This window comes from Carcharodon carcharias, chromosome 22 (genome assembly GCF_017639515.1).
Source record: "Carcharodon carcharias isolate sCarCar2 chromosome 22, sCarCar2.pri, whole genome shotgun sequence".
Lineage (NCBI taxonomy): Eukaryota > Metazoa > Chordata > Chondrichthyes > Lamniformes > Lamnidae > Carcharodon > Carcharodon carcharias.
In genome coordinates this window covers 40,295,055-40,313,953 of record NC_054488.1, presented here as the reverse complement: position 1 = coordinate 40,313,953, position 18,899 = coordinate 40,295,055, and the positions used below count along the sequence as shown (strand labels likewise).

General features: G+C 42.0%; 1 protein-coding gene across 1 annotated transcript in view; it reads right to left on the bottom strand.

Annotated features, from left to right (window-relative positions):
- fasn (fatty acid synthase) overlaps positions 1-18,899 on the bottom strand; it is a 91,521-nt gene that overhangs the window by 24,506 nt on the left and 48,116 nt on the right. The window contains exons 23-30 of the mRNA XM_041216788.1: positions 16,058-16,447; positions 14,641-14,805; positions 13,593-13,711; positions 9,946-10,097; positions 7,388-7,591; positions 6,111-6,261; positions 2,943-3,121; positions 1,954-2,073 (exon numbers count right to left, since the gene is read on the bottom strand). Coding sequence (XP_041072722.1) covers positions 1,954-2,073; positions 2,943-3,121; positions 6,111-6,261; positions 7,388-7,591; positions 9,946-10,097; positions 13,593-13,711; positions 14,641-14,805; positions 16,058-16,447 — 1,480 coding nt within the window. The remainder of the gene's footprint in view (positions 1-1,953; positions 2,074-2,942; positions 3,122-6,110; positions 6,262-7,387; positions 7,592-9,945; positions 10,098-13,592; positions 13,712-14,640; positions 14,806-16,057; positions 16,448-18,899) is intronic.

The following is an 18,899-nucleotide window of genomic DNA, read 5'->3' as shown; positions in this document are numbered from 1 at the left end:
CTGCTCAACTACTTGCAGAGTGCACCGGCAAACCACTGCAGTAACTTGCCAAGCATAACCATGGACCAAGACATGGAATTCCATGGTTGCCGTTGCCAACGCCCTCTTAAGGCATGATACCTGAAGAGAGAGAAAGCTCTGACCTTATTAAATAAACACAGGCTACCCTTTGAATGGCAATTACTTCATGTGTGTCTACCAGCCTCTCACCAGGTGCTTCTATTATCTTATACTGCAAACATCAATCCCTACCAAAACAACTAGACAGTTCCCCTTCACAGTTAGAGGGCATTGGTGGATGAATAAGTCACATTGGCCAGGATTTTACAGTTGGCGTGCGGGGTAGGGCCCAACATTTAAAATGATGCGCGATGATGTTGTGTGTTCGTCCCAACATCTTTGCACTGTTTTGTTTGGCAGGCACGCGCTGGAGTCAGCTGCACAGCTGCTGATAATTAAAAGGCCTATTAAGGCCATTAGGAAACTAATTAATTTCAAATTTATGCTGCCCATCCAACCTCAATGTTGGCGGACAGGCGAAAAGGCCAAGCGGACTTTACGTTTTTTTTTAGGAAGCCTTCACCCATGAGCGGGATGAGGTTTCCTAAAGCTTTTACAAATTGAATGAAAACTTTTTTTTGGAAAATAAAAACATGACCCATCTCATGTGACACAATCACATGAGGGGCCAGCTCCGTGCCTCAGGGAGATTAGATCCACGTGCAAAAGAGCACTGGACCCGACTCTCCCTCCTCCACCCACACAGGTAGTGCTCAGCGATACTGCTCACGTATTACGCTGGGCCTTAATTGGCCCATCCTTCGTAAAAGGGCGGTGCAGAGCCGACCGTAGGCGGCTCCACACCTGCCCTCACCCGCTCCCACCGAACCTGCCCGACACGGGAATAATTCAGGCCGTAAGACACTTGTACACTAGTAAAGCTGGTTACTTAGTTTATAGTTCATTTTTCATAAATTTGGCTCAGGCAAGAAAAATAAACAAATGGTTCAGATTCCTCCGCAACAAATAGGAATATACTTTGCTGATTCCGTTTTTTCCTGGTAATCTTACTGCCATAAATAGAAACTCCTATTATTTGTGTTTTAACAATGTTAAATACAGCACAAAAAAAAATCCTGGGGAACAAAAACTGATCGAGTTTGGTAATATCCATTTTAAATTATTGCCACTATCTATTGGAGCAAGTGCAAATCAGATTGGAGGGAAAAATGTAAAATCTGCTCAAAAAGTAAAATGTCCCAGTTGATGAAATCCATAACAGATATTCTTAAAAGTCAATTCCACAGGAAAAATTTCAGATTGAGGCAGTAGCAGAGTCTTGTATCTGCCAGCAACTCCCACAGAATTTCACTGTTTTAAAATGGAAGGCTTTAGTTTAAGTAAATAATGCTTTATTTGTGCTTTGGAAGATTCACATGTAAAATTGAGCCACCAGTTTTCCTGATAAATGATCCACTTGAGGTTTTCTTCCAAGCCTTTGAAAAAAAAAATGGGTGACGGCATTATCTACTCCCGAAGATTCAAAGAAATCAAAACTTCCTCCGTTGGGTCATTCAGCTCCAAAAGAGCAGAGTGCTAAACCACATTTCAGCTCAACAACCAAGACCACAGGCACTCAGGTTAGATTCTCTTTTTCTCTCCTTCAGGACGATTAGAAACAACTCTACAATTACGCACCTTATGTTAGTAGTGGGGTTATGATGATGACAGATCTAGTCTATATTGAAAATGTTATAATGTACATGAACCTATTACTCTAGGCCATTTAAACATCATATGAATTTCCCTAAAGTAGGCAAATAAAGTGCTAGACAGGCCAATGACTTTAACCAACGTTCTCTGGATTGTGATGCTAGCAAGCTCTCTTATCACAATGGTACTGGACTATTTATTATGCAGCTATTCTAGTTAAACAACTATTCAAGAGCTCACCTTTGCCACCAGTCACTCGCAGCACATGCTGCTCAAAGGAAGTGTCTCTAGAATTGGCAAAAGATTCATCATTCAGCTGTGGGAAGCGTTGCTGAAGGTATGCGCGCTTCTCTATGGAACCTACAGGGAGTAAATTAGATAACTGGTCAGTCATTGCCCTATTGAAACTATTTTAAATTGGTCATCCTACATATATTAAGTAGCCCTGCGAATACTTGTTTGCTGATGTTTTTCTATATACAAAAACCCCATCCCTAATCTGTCACTAATATTCTGAATATTTGATGTAAATTGTGCAAAATTGTAATCTTAACTGAAAAGAAATTACTGGTCTTCTTCAGCAGGCAGTCAGAAACACCAGAAATCCCAACATACAGCATTCATTAAAAAAAAAAAGAATTTTGATTGGTCCTGTGCCATGTTAAAAAGCCAGAATAAATAAATAATTGAGGGTAATCATCAAAATTTTAAATTTTGTTTGTTCCCAAGCTGGTAATCAACAATCACCCACATGTACCCTGCCAAAATGTAATTAGCAAGATTTATCTAAAGATGTATCTTTGGTTATTAGCCAGCACATCATATCAATACATGGATACACAAAGTCAAAGATGCATTTATTCTCTCTTAATATTATTGACTTATAATAGGCACCTCAGAGAGGAGCATGCTGTATGGAGAAAAACTGAATTCTATCATACTTTCAGTAATTTTTCAATGTGAAACCTTTTCACATTCAGGCTATATGCCTGACACAGAATGTATATTGTAAATATTAGGAGTATTACAACTGGATAGAGGCATCAAAGAGTGGAGCATGTTGTATGGAGCCAAGTCAAATTTTATTGCACCTTCCATAATTTAAGTTGAAATGTTTTGTAATGTACTTTTACAAATTTTATGAAAAAAGTATAAAAAGTATATCTTTGAAAAAATATTATTGCCTAATAATCAAACCATTTTGTAACCAAGAATCTCATTTCACCTACCGACAGTGGCAAAGACACGACATCCCAAACTGAGGGCAATGGAAATGGCAGCCTGCCCAACACCACCAGACCCTGAATGGATAAGTACACTCTCGCCCTTCTTAATGCGACCTCTCACCACCAGTGCATAATATGCAGTTGCATAAACAACAGGCACTGAAGCAGCCTCCTCCAATGTCCTTAATGAAGAGTAAAGAATGAATAAGTAGCAATTCAATTTTTCCACACACTAATCAAAAGACTATAAAAAAAACAACCAATCATCAACTCCTTGGGTTCAAGTTGTTCTGACAAAAATTTGAACATCTTGGTTGGGCTTAAGGTGTGCAACCATGCACCAGTAGTACAGATAGAACAGTTACAGTCTGAAATCACACATTTTGGTGAAAATATAGTGTTTCCCAATTGGATTCGTGGGTAAATTCATTGTGTTGTGTTAATAAATCATATGGACCAAGTGTATCCCTTGTTCGATGCTGAGGTAACTGATCTCAGGAGGGATAGCAATGAATTTCATCATTAGCCTCAGTATCTGTGGGATACGGAGGGTTAAAGATCAAGAGTTCCTGATTCTAATGTTGACTCAATAACTCTTGCTGCAAAGCTTCGCAAAATGTTAGTTTTGTGTGAGAACAGGACAATGCCCTTACGAGCATAAAGCTTTCTAAAACTTATTGCCTCAGCTCTTGCGTGAAAAACACCTGTATGTGTGTACACAAGTGAGGGAGAAAGACTTTGAATGAGAACAGAATAGGTTTCAGTTGTGTCGCAACTAAACAGCCACCAAACACTTGTCTAGCCTCAAACCCAAAGGACGATCACTTGGACAGAGAGGGCTGCTGCTGCCACTCTCAGAATCACAATTGCCACTACCTTCAGGAAAGAAAAGGGAGAAAAAGGAGAAAAATCTGAAAACGGTGTACAAATATATACTGACCTGTTCCAAGTTTCAGAGAAAATCAAACAACTTTTAAAGAAATGTCATACTACATGGGAAGTCTAATTAATTGTGGATAACACACTCCATTGTTGTAGAGTATACAAGTGTGGGGCTACTTTCAATATCATGCTGTTCTACACTGATGTGTCAAACATTATGCTCTGAGGCTCCTGGTAGCTCCAGTGGTAGTGGCAGGATCTTAATCAAAAGGTTCAATGTTCAGGTCACTACCCCAATCTAACACTGCATAACTGCTCAACAGGAATGAATTTTATCAGTTCAAACAACTAGAGGAAGTGCTACATTGGCAGAAAATTACTCTGTCCTACTCTCTGAACTGATAATGAGCTCGTTCCAGAATAACAATGACAGTGACTAGAGATAACCATGATTGCTACAGAGGAACAACACAAAAAGAGTAAGGGGAGGTTTTAAAAACATCCAGATCATAGCCTGTTTTTGTGGATTTTATGTAATCTGAACACATTGACCCAGATCTTCCAGTTCATCAGAGACTGGACCTACCCAGGAAGCCGCACTACGGGGGCCTCTCAGAAATCCCAACACACTGACTCTGTGGGAATTGCCTGGGAAATCTGAACTTACAATAGGCAATTTCCCTGCTTCCCGGGACCCTCCGAAACATCTCCAATTCCAAGTTAGAGTTGGAGGCTTCGGACGGTTCCGACTTACTTACCTGGATAGTTACCTAGGAAAATCCTAGTCTAATTCCTGGGTAATTATACAACTCTCCTCCCAGTCACTCATACTGACTGTGCTACCCCACCCCCACCTCCACACAACTGCCCCACCCACTTGACCACCCCCACCCTGACTGCCCACTCTCTTCCCAACCCCGCTGCCCAGCTCCCCATGACATGACCTGACTAGCCCCCGGCACGTACCCCTCCTGACCCAACTACTCCCACCTACCCACATACTGCCTTACCCAAATGCCACCTTTACCTCACCCACCCTAACCCCTTACGCACCTACCTTCTCTCTCTGTAGCTTTTCAAAGCAGCTTTGGGATATTTAAACTCCTTACTTACAGAATACGGCAGCTAGTGCCACAAAAGGGGTTGCAGTTTCTGCACAGATTCCCTTCAGAGGTTTCCTGCGCTGACTGACTTCTGCAGGATCCTCCATTGGAAGGTAGCCCAGAAAAATCAGAGGAAGATGAGTGAGTTCTTTTTATCTGATCAGGGGCAGAAATAGAGGATCTGATCCTGATCAGAAGATTGGGCCATTAGTCATCTGAATACCATTGCCCACAATTAAAGTGACTACACTGCAGAAATCCATTGTGGAGAATGTTCCCTCTGTGTGTGTGTGTGTGTGTGTTGTGCAGGGGCGGGTGCGAACCCGACTGGGTCCGTGCCTCCATTTTAAGTGGGTGGGGCAATTAAGGCCCGCCCAGCGTGGCGGGGGAATTCCATGAGTCAGGGTCTGCATTCTTTCGCGCACATGCATGAAAGAGCGCAGAAATGGAAATTAGTTTAAGTTTCAAAAATTTAAATAAAGAAAAAATTTTAGGACATATCCCCTCAGTTGACAGTGTCCCATGAGCTGGGACATGTCAATGAAAATTAATGAAAAACTTTATTTAATTTATAAACCCTTCATGAAGCCTCATTTTGCCCATGGACGAGGTTCCATGAAAAATATGAAGGCCACCTTAAGGTTGGATGGCAGCTCAGTTTATTGCTTTAATTGATTTTTAAATGGTCTTTGACAGTTTGGCAGGTGCGCAGTCAACATGGCTGCGTGCCCGCTGAGCTGAAAATCTGAACGATGCACGGTGACGTCATTTTACGCCTCGGCAAGCGAGCCCCGCCCCCACTCACCGTGCCAAAAATTTAGGCTATTAAGATGTGAAATATTGAGACATCAGGAAGACATGATAATGAAGCTTTTTAACTGGAAGCTCTTTATTTACATAAATTTCTCCTCAATCTCAATTGTGCCTATGAATTCAGATAAGTACACCACAGATGTTGCACAAACTCAGACATACAATTCCTTTTTTTAAAAAAAAATTTGCCTGTTGGGTTCAATATTTCTGTTTAAACAGCCCAATTACAAGCTCCTTTTGTTTTCTGATCTGTATCCCGACACTTGATGGACCTGCAACATTCTAGAGCCCAAACCACATGGTCAAAATTGCTTTTTGTTTGAACATTATTCACACATTCTTGTGTTTTTAAGAAATTCTGTTAATCACGTACCAGTTATCTGGAACGTCCCACAAGAATCGCATATCGCAATCCACAACCGTTGCCAGTCCCTTGGCGGGAAGCAGTCCCATTACTCTCCGACCACTGGGGTCACGACCTGAAAACTCCATTCCTAAGAGGCAGTGCTGCAAAGCTGCGTCACCTAGGGAACAAGATAAAAACTCAGTGCAGTAGAAATGAAACATGATTCTGGCTACCTGCTGAGAAGGAGCCTAGGAAAACTGAACTGTACTGACAACTTTGTAAGCGGATTATTTATTTTGGAACTCAAAAATCTGGGAGAGCAGTGCAGGATTAAATGGTGACCTGTTGGGGTTGGGTAGACAGGGATGCCCCGTTTCCCCTAGCAGAGAGGTCAATTACCGGGGGTACAGATTTAAGGTGATTGGTAGAAGGATTAGAGGGGACACGAGGAAAAACTTCTTCACCCAGAGGTTGGTGGGTGTTTGAAAAATGCTGCCTGATTTGGTGGTGGAGGAAGAAACCCTCAACTAAAAGATACCTGGTCTGCACCTAAAGTGCTGTAACCCGCAAGGCTGCGGACCAGGTGCTGGGAGGTAAGATTGGAATGGGCAGCTAGTTTTGTAATTTTTCTTTTATCGGCTGGCGCAGGCCCGATGGACTGAATGTCCTCTTTCTGTGCTGTAACTTTTTTATGGGTAGGATGCTGGCTTCACATGCCGCCTGATTTTATTCTCGATTCAAGTTAACGTGGAATAACATTGGGCATTAACATTAAAAACTGGCCTTCCACATAATCCGCGGGTTTCCTGACAGACTGGTTTAGTTAAAATTAACCTCTACTTCTCTCATTTATTTCAATACAAAGCACAGTTCTATTCACACATAACCCTAGGGCACTGCTTTATTTTTTCCCCTTGAAATACCCAGACATTTGAGTGGAAACCTAGAGCATTACATTTCCCAGTGAGACCTTCTTAAATGGCAGAGTGTGAATTGCTGCATGGCTTTGGTAATGATGCCAGCAGGGTAGCTCGGGCAGGTTGTGACAGTATTTCCAGAGGTAACCACTCCCAGCAATCAGATCTGTCAAAAGTAAATCCTGCAGAACGACAGGAGCGGTAGGTTCAACCATTCCCCTGCCCTGTCATTTTGAGCATTATATTCTCTGCCACAGAATTGCATTCTGGCAGCACACCTCCATTCAGAACTTCCTGGGAGAAGTGTGGATGGTAAAATGCAAGGAGACACAACAAGACAATCTTTTCAAAGTCTACACAGCAAAGTTAAAATCATGATGGCCTTACCAGGGATGGCATCAGGTGGCAGTTTGCCAGTTGCCAGCATGATATCACGGAAGTTGAGTGATGCATAATAAACCTTGCATAGCTGAATATAAGGATCGCTGGAATGGAAGTATTGCAGTGGTGATAAAATCCAACAGAGAGATGACAAATCTCCACGGGTCAGCACGTTCACGTAGGCAAACTCTGTCTGTTCCTTATTTTGGTCTGCAAGGAGACACAACGTTTTTACACAGCTTCTACTTTAATTTGAAAGCAAGTGCAGTGCAGAAAGACCGGGGTATGTAACCTGGCACATCATTTCTAAGATAAACAGTCTTTAATGAAAAGGAAACTAAAAGTTATTGCCCCACAGGCGCCCCCCCCCCCCCCCATCTCTTTTACTACCTATACAGCATTTCCACAGTCAGTATGTGTGAGAGAGATTTGTTTCCAGGCCACTAATTGTGGCTCATTCAAGATGGCGTATCAGATGAGGACTCTTAACAACACAGAGGCAGTGGCTGGGTCAAGAGCGGTAGTGGAAAGGCAAAGGTAGATTTTATCATCTTATATGTTGAAGCTGACCCCCATGTTGGTGGATGACGTTGCCAAGGGATAGCATTCAGATAAGGAAGAGGGGACAAATGACAGATCCTTGGGAAACTCTGGCATCAACAGTGCAGAGCTGGGAAGATAGGCCATTGCTGGAGACACTCTGGCTATGATCAGATAACCAAGAGTGGAACCAAGCAAGGACAATCCCGCTGAGCTGAACAACAGGAGGAAAGATGATGGTTTGTTCGGCTGACTCTGTGAAGGACAATGCAGGATTAATGCACCACAGTTATTGTTACAGTCATGGTAATGTCCTTTGTGATATTGATGAGAACAGTTCGAGAGCTGCAGCAGGATCTGAAACCTGATCAGGGAGTTTCAAAAATGAAATAATTGGCATGCGGGCATCCTGCTTTATTAATAATAAATTGTGGATACTTAAAAGGCAAATCCTTAATCCTTATAACTGCTCATTGCAGGAAATAATCCACAATGTTCATTAATGTAATACCTCCGAGATCAATAGGGGCTTTAATTCCAATTTCTCTTTTAAAAAAAAAAATGGAATATTTGAACAATTTGAGCCTCTTTCATCTTCCAGATTGTATGAAATTATTTCACTAGGACATCAAAATACGCTCAATGTCAACTGTACTCAATGGGAACTGAAGCTTGAGAAGGATGAACTTTGTTTTGGAAAGAGTCTTCTTCCTATTGCAGCATAATAAAGTAAACAAGATAGCAAGAGAAGCCAAATATTATATAGACCAGCTTTGGACTTGCCCTTGCTTTGCAATGGTGCTATTCCCTCTTTTTCCTATTATTTTCTCATCCACCTTTCTTTTTCTTTCCCAATAACAACACAGTATTAACAGATAATATTCTACAAAAGCAAGAGAGCCCACAATCACAAAGATTTCTTCTGACAAATCAGCTGCCAAATGAATGCTTCAACCGGAGTTGTACTACACCAGGCATCCCTTTCCTACCAGAATCAGCTTGGTAGGGAGTTGGTATTGCCCACTCTAAGATCCACTCCCACAGTCTGGAAAACCAGCCTCACCTTGGAGAGTAAAGAGCTGCCAAGATTTGCTTTCATCTGCTCCGGTTACATCTATAGGGTCACTTGAATGGGAACCAACCAAGACACTGGGCTGGATTTTCAAAGCAGGGCCGAATCCCCGACGCCTGGGTGAATTCCGTGTCCCCAACCCCTAGCATAAACTGTGCTGCTCGCATGATGCCGTTTTAAAAATGTAAACGCCCTAACTGGGTGGGCTGGGCACCCAATTAGTGGTGCCGAGGGTCTCCAGGAACCGCCTTTCTGGCACCAGTGGTCAAGGCAGGCAGCAGGCATGAACAAAGAACACAGACAGCTCCTTGAGAGGGCCAGCAGTGTCCATACAGGCTATACGAAGACAAGGTGCTTAAACTGGCACAGGCTGGTTCATCATAGGCAGAAAAACTTTCTGATGTCCCTGCAACGAACTTGACAGCTGGGCACTAACACACATCAGGCTGGTTGGGTTCACCGGAATCAGTCCTAAAAATCCCACCCCTGCCCTCCTCGGGTCTGTTAACAAACTGTTGAAGGAGATTAATGGGCCATTAGTTGGAAGAGTATTGGATTTCCTGTTCCTTCCCCCACCTGCCAGCACTTTGAAAATTTGAAACTGTCCCAGGCTTGGGATTCTGAGATGATCTCTGGAACCATGATTATGAAACTGCACCCACACTGAGTCCCAATCCTGTTGGCCTTTCCCTCCCAGGCTACCAAAGGAAAGCTTCAAAAATCTCAATCCTGGTTGCAAAATCTGTCAGCATTGTTTCCAAAATGAAATCTTGTAGATGATGCAGTTAGGAGAGAGATCAGGTTAATTACACTACTGTAGGGAGAGTGAAAAATCTTAAATTGGTGAATGATCTGTTCATTTTTATGTGCAGCACAAATAAGGCAAGATGAGTCTTTGTTAAAAAGGCCAAATTCCTTTCACGATATTTAAATAGAACGCATGATTATTTACCTTGTAAGAAAATGTGTCGGAAGCTGCCCCAATGTCCATCACGATAGACATTCATCACTAAGTCATTGCGGAGAATGGTTTTCATATCCTTTCCACAAGCATCCAGAGAGGGAACAGGCGAGGAAGAGATTAAATTTGTTACAAATACACACCTGAGGACAGATAATTTTAAAAAATAAACATGGTTGCAGGTTGATGCCAAAGGCTGCAAAACCTATCAACATAGGTGAATAGCACAAAACCTAAGCGACCAGGACATATTTCAAACATTGTTTCTTCGACAGTGTTCCTCTGCTGTTTTACAGACACAATGCCACGGTGCAGTTCATTATTTATCAGAAAAACCAGGCGAGGTGCAAAATGGCCATTCAATTCTCAATTGCCACTTTTTACCAAACAATAGTTAAAATGAAACTCTGGCCTTTATGAAGTGTATGCTGCCTGTCCTCGAGTAAAGTGCCCACATATCTTTAAATGCCTGCTAACTTTATCTCACGTTATGGTGTATAGCTTCCTGGTTCACCCTACTTTCTCTTCATGAGCGCAAAGCGTTCCATTAGCACAATTCACATATTTTACAAGGGGTGCCTCTGTTCTTAGTTATTGATACTTTGAACTCTTCAATTTTGGTGTGAATGTTTTCTGCATTCACATTTATTGCCATTCACTCCTAGCTCCAACTTTTTGAGACATTTAACCCAAATGTTTTGGGCAGAATTTTCTGCCTGTTGGGCGGGCCTGACCCAATCTCGGGCGGGCGGGGAGACGATCCCCGCCGGAGAAGCGGGCCCCGCCACCATTTTACATGGATGGGCCAATTATGGCCCGCCCAGCGTGATGTCTGGCAGGAAGCGCTATGCGCTCCCTGTCCACCGGTGGGGGGGGGGGGGGGGGGGGGGGGGGGGGGAGATTCCCCAAAAGCGAGTGCGCTCTTTCACGCATGCGCACGATAGAGTGCACATCTTCCTGAGGCTAAATGCTCCCTCAGGGAGATCACTGACACTTTAAAAAAATATTAAAAATTGAAAAAAAAGTTCCCTAACATGTCCCCCTCTTGTGACAATGTCACATGAGATGGGATATGTTCATAATTAACATAATAACTTTCTTAAAAATTTTAAAAACCTGCATGAAACCTCATCCCACCCCTGGATGAGGTTTCATGATTTATCTGTTTGCCACTGGGGCTCCTGGCCAACCCGCCGACTTTAAGGTAGGATGGGCAGGTACATTAAGTACTTTAATTGATCTGTCAATGGCCTCAGTTGGCCATTGACAGGTTGGCGGGCCCGCAGCTGATTTTGCTGTGCCCCCGCCTTCCTGAAAATTTAAACGGGGCAGGGTGACGTCGGGGGTTCCGCTCGACATCATCCCACGTCATTTTAAGCGTCGGCGAGCAGGCCCCGCCCCCTGCTCATTGACAGCAAAATTCTGTCCTTTGCTTTCTATTTTTTTTTATATATCATTTTTCTACCTTTTCCATGACATTGCTTTTATCTCTCACTACATTACTGCACCGTATTTATCTAATGTTCCAACTGCCACAGGAAACACAGCAAATAACAACTAACAGCATCATCTATTTTCCAAATCTCGTCAACCATTAAGCAAGTGCCAGGTTCCGCTTCATTAGCTGTCAAGTGCTTAGGGAAATGCACTAAATAGTATTGGTTCAAACCAGCGAACGGTTAAGACGCCGAACAAGCAAGTTTAAACAGGCCCGAAGTGAAAATATCAGTAAATATCCCAGTGGCTCCTAGCAAAGCTAAACTCCACACACTCTGGCCATTCACACTGCACTGGTCTCCTGCAGCTTTAATAAAATCTACCACATTGATTATTGTTCGTGGAAGTTGAATGCTTCATGACAAAATGGCATTTAAACCACTGCACAGTGGCATCGCTATGCCCATGTCACATATTGTGTGGGGATAAGTGCGCACAGGGTGCACTCACATTGTTGTTGTATTCCACTCTTGAATGGGACACTTTGTCCTCTTTAACATTCTGAGTGCAGTAATTATCTGACTGGTTAAATAATTCATCCAAGGGAATTTTCACCTGCTCTTAATCAAAGATGTATAGAAACGAAAAGCATATTTTTGAGTTAAAATATTTTCTAACTATGCATCGAAATTTGTCCCAAAGCATCACATAACTACAGTTTTAAGCACCTGGGAGCAAAGTATGACATAGGTCAATTGAAAAATTGACGTTCTCTTAACAACCCTACAACACAATACCTCCCCAAACCCGCTTGACACTTTAACAAATTGTTTCATTATATCTGCTTAGAGTCCCTTAAGTGAGACTGATAGATTAGTATCAAAAGCACCCAGTCTCAAAATGAAGAGTTAAAGAGGTTTGGGAGGGGGCAGTTGCTGTTGTGAAAGCTACATAGAAATGCTAGTGCTGGATGGTTGTAGCACAGAGAGTAAGACCTTTAGAGACCAAAAGCAGCAATCTCCAGCTCCTGGAAATACGTGAGGTGGAAGCACATTTTCAGTGAATTGACAGGGAAAACAGGGTATAACAATACTCTTCAAATATCATCCACATCTAACATCACCATTTTATTTTTCAACCAAAAAATGGAATATCAGTTAGAAAGTTGCTTGGTAGCGGCCACTAATAGAATGGCTAGGGGGTTGAGTAGTTGGTATGTTCAGGCAGTTTGGGTTTGTTTTGAAATTGGAGACAGAGAGATGAAAGTTTTTCTCTCACTGTCGCATGTAGAGCTCTCACACAAAAGGTGTTTAGACAGTCTCAAAACAGAAAACTGACCACAGCTCAACATTAGTCATTCACAATTAGCAATGATGGCTCGGATATGAGGTGAAAATATTGACACTATTGCAATGGGTGCGCTCATTGAAGGATAGGTCAGGTTAAGATACATGAGGGCAGAGTATAGGGGGCTGGACTCCGAATTGCTCATGCTATAATTGTTCTGTAGGGTACATTTTTGGGGCTCACACCTGCTGTTTTATTTCGGGCACCATTAAGATGTACAAGCTTAGTCCACAAGAAACAAAATGTCAATAGGAATAAAATGTAGAAAGTGCTTTCACTTCCAAGTAGAGTTATATTCAAATGAAAACATTAACTCAGTTTCTGTTTCCACAGGTGCTGCCAGACCTGAATATTTCTAGCACACTCTTTTTATGTCACTTCCAAGATCAGGTCTATAGCCATCAAGGAGAGAAGGGGCTAGACTGCATTTTTTAGTGTGCGGAATCTATAATGTGAAAGGAGGCCATTTGGCCCATTGCACCTGTATTGGCCCTTTGAAAGACCTGTACAATGTAGTCCTACAACCCATTTATTTCCCCACAACCCTGAAAATGAGTCCTCTTCAAGTACATGCCCAGCTACCTTTTGAAAATTCCTATGGAATCTGCTTCTACAATCCCTTTGAATTGATTTCAGCTTGATAAGCTTCTAGTGAAGCAAAAATTAGTCATATTCTCAACTGGCAGAAAAATAAATGTGAAAACCACAATGGATCTTATTAAAGATGATATTAAATGACTTTAAAAAAGGTATTCAGGTGAGTGGTACCATAAACGTAAACTGGTTTATACCATTCTCCTGAATGCCTTAAAAGCATTTATTGATTGTTAATGGATTTTTTTTAAAAAGCACACCGTATTCTATGTCCGCGAGGTTCCTGACGAAGACAGTTCACCATTCCAACAATTCCTGAATTGCTACAGTTAGTGACCGTAAGCCAGACCGGATCTTCTGAAGACTCTTCCAAGATGCTCTGCAAGAAGAAAATAATGTTTTATTTAAATCAGCATGTGCCATAGCAGATGGATCTTTCAACTCAGGACTATTGATGCCAAAATGTTAATTCACTCCGCTTAACATCAATTTGCTTTTAACATCGAAAAATATCCCAAGATGTTTCACGGAAGCATAAGCAGAGACAAAAATGGGTGCAGAGCCAACACACGAGTTAGTAAGAGGGCTCACCTTGAAAAACAGAAGTGGGTTTTGAGGAGATTCTCAAAGACGGAGAGTGGGTTGGTGAGATAGAGAGGCTTAGGGTGGGAATTTCAGAGCATGAGGCCAAAGTGGCATTGAAATGGTGCCATTGGTGGAAAAAACTTAAGGCGATTCATTATAGAACTAAGATGGAAAGAAGGGAAAATACAAAAAATACAGGCAGTCTAAAAAAAAAATTTGGCACTGTCTGGATGTGTGCATATCACGTTCAAGTCCATCTTCTACAGACTGAGTTTTGATGCAGCCTATCCTAAAGCAAGGTTCCAATAAAAATAACTTCAAGGTTGGTCTCAGGTTAGGGAGTAGGCCATCTGGCTTGTGTCGCCATCCCTCATCACTATCAGTGAGCCCTGCAAGCACTGGGTAAAGTCAGGATTGAGCTCCGTTCTATCGTTAAATAGCTTGATGTCAACATACAAATCTTGGTTAACATGGTCAAGAACCATTGGAACTCTGCTCCTGGAAGCAGTCAGTGCCTTCACAAGACGAAGGGATGGGAAGAAAAGCACGAAATATAAAATTTCACCACAGCTACAAATAGCCAATATGACTATGATGCTCATGTCATATTTGAACTGATAAAGGAAGAAACTTCAAACCATTTTCAAAGCTCCTGTTGGATATAACAGCCATGACAATGATTTGACTACACAATGTTCAGAAGAATGCAGATACTTCACTTACTTTCAGGGACTCAATCCAGCTGAAATCTGTTGGGTGGGCTGACAGGAAAATTGGAGTCTTGGGTTCGGCCTTTTTGCGACCCAGGAGCATAACGGAGCCATAGAAAGACTTCTTCGCGCTAATCAGGTCCAGCGAGGCCTGGCTGAATACCTCTGCCCACTCACTCTGTTGAAAAATAAGACAAGACAATCAGCTTGTAAGCTGTAAGTTTGCCTGAATCAATTATTAGAATTGGAGGCTATGCTGTATGCATTACATGTAGAGTCTCACTTTCAAAGCAGGTGACCAAGCACAGAAAGTGGGAGGCGAAGTGGGGGGAGCAGGAACCAAAACATTTGGGCTAATGGATTTTAAATACAAATGGAACTTCCTGCCTCGGAGTTCGAGCTAATTCCTATTGGAAACCAATTGTATTAGTGACTTGGGCTCAACTTTGCAATCTTACAATCTTACAAATGACTCAGTACACTACACTGCTGTCCAGGTTGTGCTTGCTGCTGTTTGTACTAAGATTGGGATCACTTCCATAATCTGGTTTCTCACTATCTCAGACTAATGGAGGCAGAGTTTAGCTGTACCACTCCATGGATTGAACCTGTTAGGCCAAAACAAGTACGGAGCGTGAGGTGGTGATAGTGATGGTGATTTCCACCAGCCACTCTGTTTTGACAATATTCTGGAATAGCAGGAAGATTAATTCTGGTCAGTATTTAACAAAACCGTTTCAGGATGTTTTTTATATTTTGCTAAAGCAATGCCCTTCATTACAACCCTGAGCAACTTCTCTTTCCTGTTTTGTATCCAACACAGTATCGCAAATAAAAAACAATGTAGCAATACAGAAAAGTCTTTTACTCAGCTCGTATCAGTAAATCTGGAGAGCAATCAGGACATTTTGTAACTGAAGTTAAATGCATAATTGAAGGAAAGAAGAAATGTCCAAATGAACATGCGGGCAATCATAATTTAGTGATTTCTAAGAAGTCACATCTGTCAAAAACAATCAACTAATTGGAACAAACAATCCTCAAATGCATTCAATTTTACATGTTTATATAAAAAAAGCCCTCTGTTGTTGCTTCAGGTAAGTCAGAAAGCGCAGAACAGATTCCCAAAAACATTATCCATAAATTCAAGCCAGTGATATTTTGAAGAAGCATTTCCCTATAAAACACTCAACCACAAATAACTACATATAGTAAGCATATTTTCATACTGTAGTCTGCAGCCTTATGCATTGATATTAAAAGGTTAAATTTGTTCAAGTCAACATTTCGCTTGTTCTATTTATTCAGATATAATCATCTTGTGAAAATATCTGAAGAATCAATATAGAAACAGGTTTAACATCTTAGATCTGCTATAAATGGGATGCTTAAAAAGGATAAATATAATTAAATATGTTAAATTATTTTACCTGCGTTAGAAGCCCCTGTGATTGCTTAGGGTCTTTCCCTGTAAGGAACGCAATCGTCTCACCAAGGATTTCTCCTTTAAGAAGGGTGTGCAGCAACACAAATCCACCATCTTTCACTATAGCAGCCATATTGGAGACAACAGTCTGAGGGTCCTCAAAAAGGAATGCCGAGCTGTTGCAGGCAACTAACTGAGCATTGGCCAGATTAGAAGTGGCAGGACTCATGGGATTCCACTGATCAATGGAAACACACATATCTTGAAGCTGATTCTGGCTGGGTGACAGGGAATCAAGGTTCAGATCAGTGGCGATATAATCGAGATTGATTATTGGCTGGTTGTTCAATAAAGGGACGATGCGAGAATACAAGTTTCCATTGCCAGCTGAGACCTAAAGAAGGCAAAATAATTGTAAAAACATTAACACTATAAACATAGGAAAGCATCAAGATAGGAAATGAGCAACTGATCCACCTAGACTGTCCCTTCAAAAGGGCATGTCTTAAGATCAAAATCCAGACCAACTATTGGGAAAAATTCTGGAAATCTTTCTTCTATCTTTTTAATTCCAGGAAATTGGTTCTGACTTATAAATGGGACGCCAATTTAAATAGCAAAATTAAATAAATGAAATATTTTCGTGGTTCAGTAAGCACTGTTCAGAAAATAATCAACTAGAAATCTACTTGCAATCACTTAAGACAGAACAGTTTATTTAAAGGCCTGTTCCAGGTGGGTTATTTATCACCTGAAATGTAATCAACACTCTTCAGTAGCTGTGGGAGTGACAAAAGGCACACCTTGAAATTTAAAAGGATGGAGACACCTAGATAAGGATGATCATGAAGGAGGAACAAAATTTCAGAAAGTTTTGAGGATGAACAGGAATCTCAACTCATCAGATCCATTTGCCAGGCAGACGTGGCAAGGGATTAAGTGCCAGGCATAAATAAAAAAGGGGTTGGAAATCCTAGATGCAGACAAAAAAAAAATGACAAAAGCATCAAAATGGGTTGAAGGCTGCTGCAGGAGATGCTTGAAAGGAAGGCTGCCCTCTGTGGCACTCCCTAGCACATCTTACAGGCTAGCACTACAACATGCCTGCAAGGAGGGCCAAACAAGTTTCAGGTCCTAGCTGCCCATCAGTGCCAGTACATGCAAGCCTTCTGATACCAACTAGTCTTTGCAGCAGCTGGCACAGCTCAGCACCTTCCTCTCCATTGGCCCAATCACTGATAGCTCCAGCTCATTCACATTATCCTAAAGAAAGGGTGGGTGGCATCTGGTGGGATGTAACCAAGCTCTTCATCACTGGCTCCTGAATAACCCTGGTATATCTATGCAAAATTTCATTTGCTGCAACGTGCGTGCTCCTGGAGAAAATTTCAACATGATTGTTAGTCAGGAGTTCAAATCCTATAATAATGCCACTGGATGTCTGCTGCTACAGTCTGCTTTGGACAGAGATTCTTCCAACATCCTGTTAAATGGTGATAATGCCACCTCTGCTTGTACCTCTCTGGCAGCTGGGTCTACCTGGCTTCTCCCTCCATTTGTTGTATTTGGGGACGTTCCCGCTTCTCCCCCAGGGCTATCACAGTAGACTGGAATGAAATGGGTTGGGAACCCTGGAACAGAGGAAGGCTGTTCAATCTCTCAGGCATTTTCCACCATTCAATCATGGCAGATCTGTATCTCAACTCCATTTACCTGCCTCAATTCTGTAACCCTTACTATTCTCGTTCAGTAAACCGTATCAATCTCAGTTTTGCATGGGTAGGGAAAGAGAGGCTGGTAATAAACTAGGCAAGTACAGGAGGGAAACTCAGATCAAGGTGGTGAGGCAGCCCAGCCTTAACCCACTTCTTGCACTCCCATTTCACTTTTGTCTGTACCTAGAATGGGGTGTACGGGTCACCAAAATGACCTCATAAATTCAGGAAGAACAGTCTTTAATTTCAAAATCAGAATTGTCACTCTTTTTAAGAAGCTTCACCAACAGCATTATTTATTCAACATAAGGTGTGTTACTCAATGTGATCGGCCACAGACACATCTGGAGACCAGACACACCTACTTGTTTGCACAATGTAGTAAGTGCAGATTCAATTTCACTGGAAAATTTATGACAGTTAATTATATTTGGTTAAGCAGCATGGATTTGCCTAGCAAAAAACACACTCTCACATGGCAATTCAGGAAAGGTACAGTACATCACCTGCAATTTTCAGCACTTTCCTCGTCAATTTCTCAAGGACATTGCACACAAAAGACGAAATTATAACTCCGAAATTTATTCCACATACTAAACCTAGGGGTTGATTTCAAATAATCAGTTCGACTTATCATCCCATTCCCATTGGTTCCTGTTATAATTTTGGGTTTCGTGTAGTGACTGAGGCACTGACCGAAAGCAGGCAGTCCTTGTTCTGTAATGTCATTAGAAACCCCACGAGATTTTAACAGGGCGGGTCAGTAAAATCTCTCAGGATTGGCAGTGGGCACTGTATGTCCGTGCCAATTTTACTAGCATCCATTTCAAGGCATTCATCTTGTGACACTCATCCACATCTGCCCTGCCCCCCACCCCCATCCCCATTATTCCACCCTTCTGTAATGTTCTAGGATGACTGCTTGGGGACAAGGGTGACCTCCTGGGTGCATGTGAATGAACACCTCTGTTGCTCAGGCACAAATCATCATCATGGCAATCATGCGCTATTGAAGAAAGGATTCCAGTGCCCAGATAGTTTTAAACACTCTCTATAATAAGCCCATTACATCACTGTAGTGTGCTGCATGTTGGTTGAAGGCCAAGTGGAGTCAGAACAACACTGTAGTCA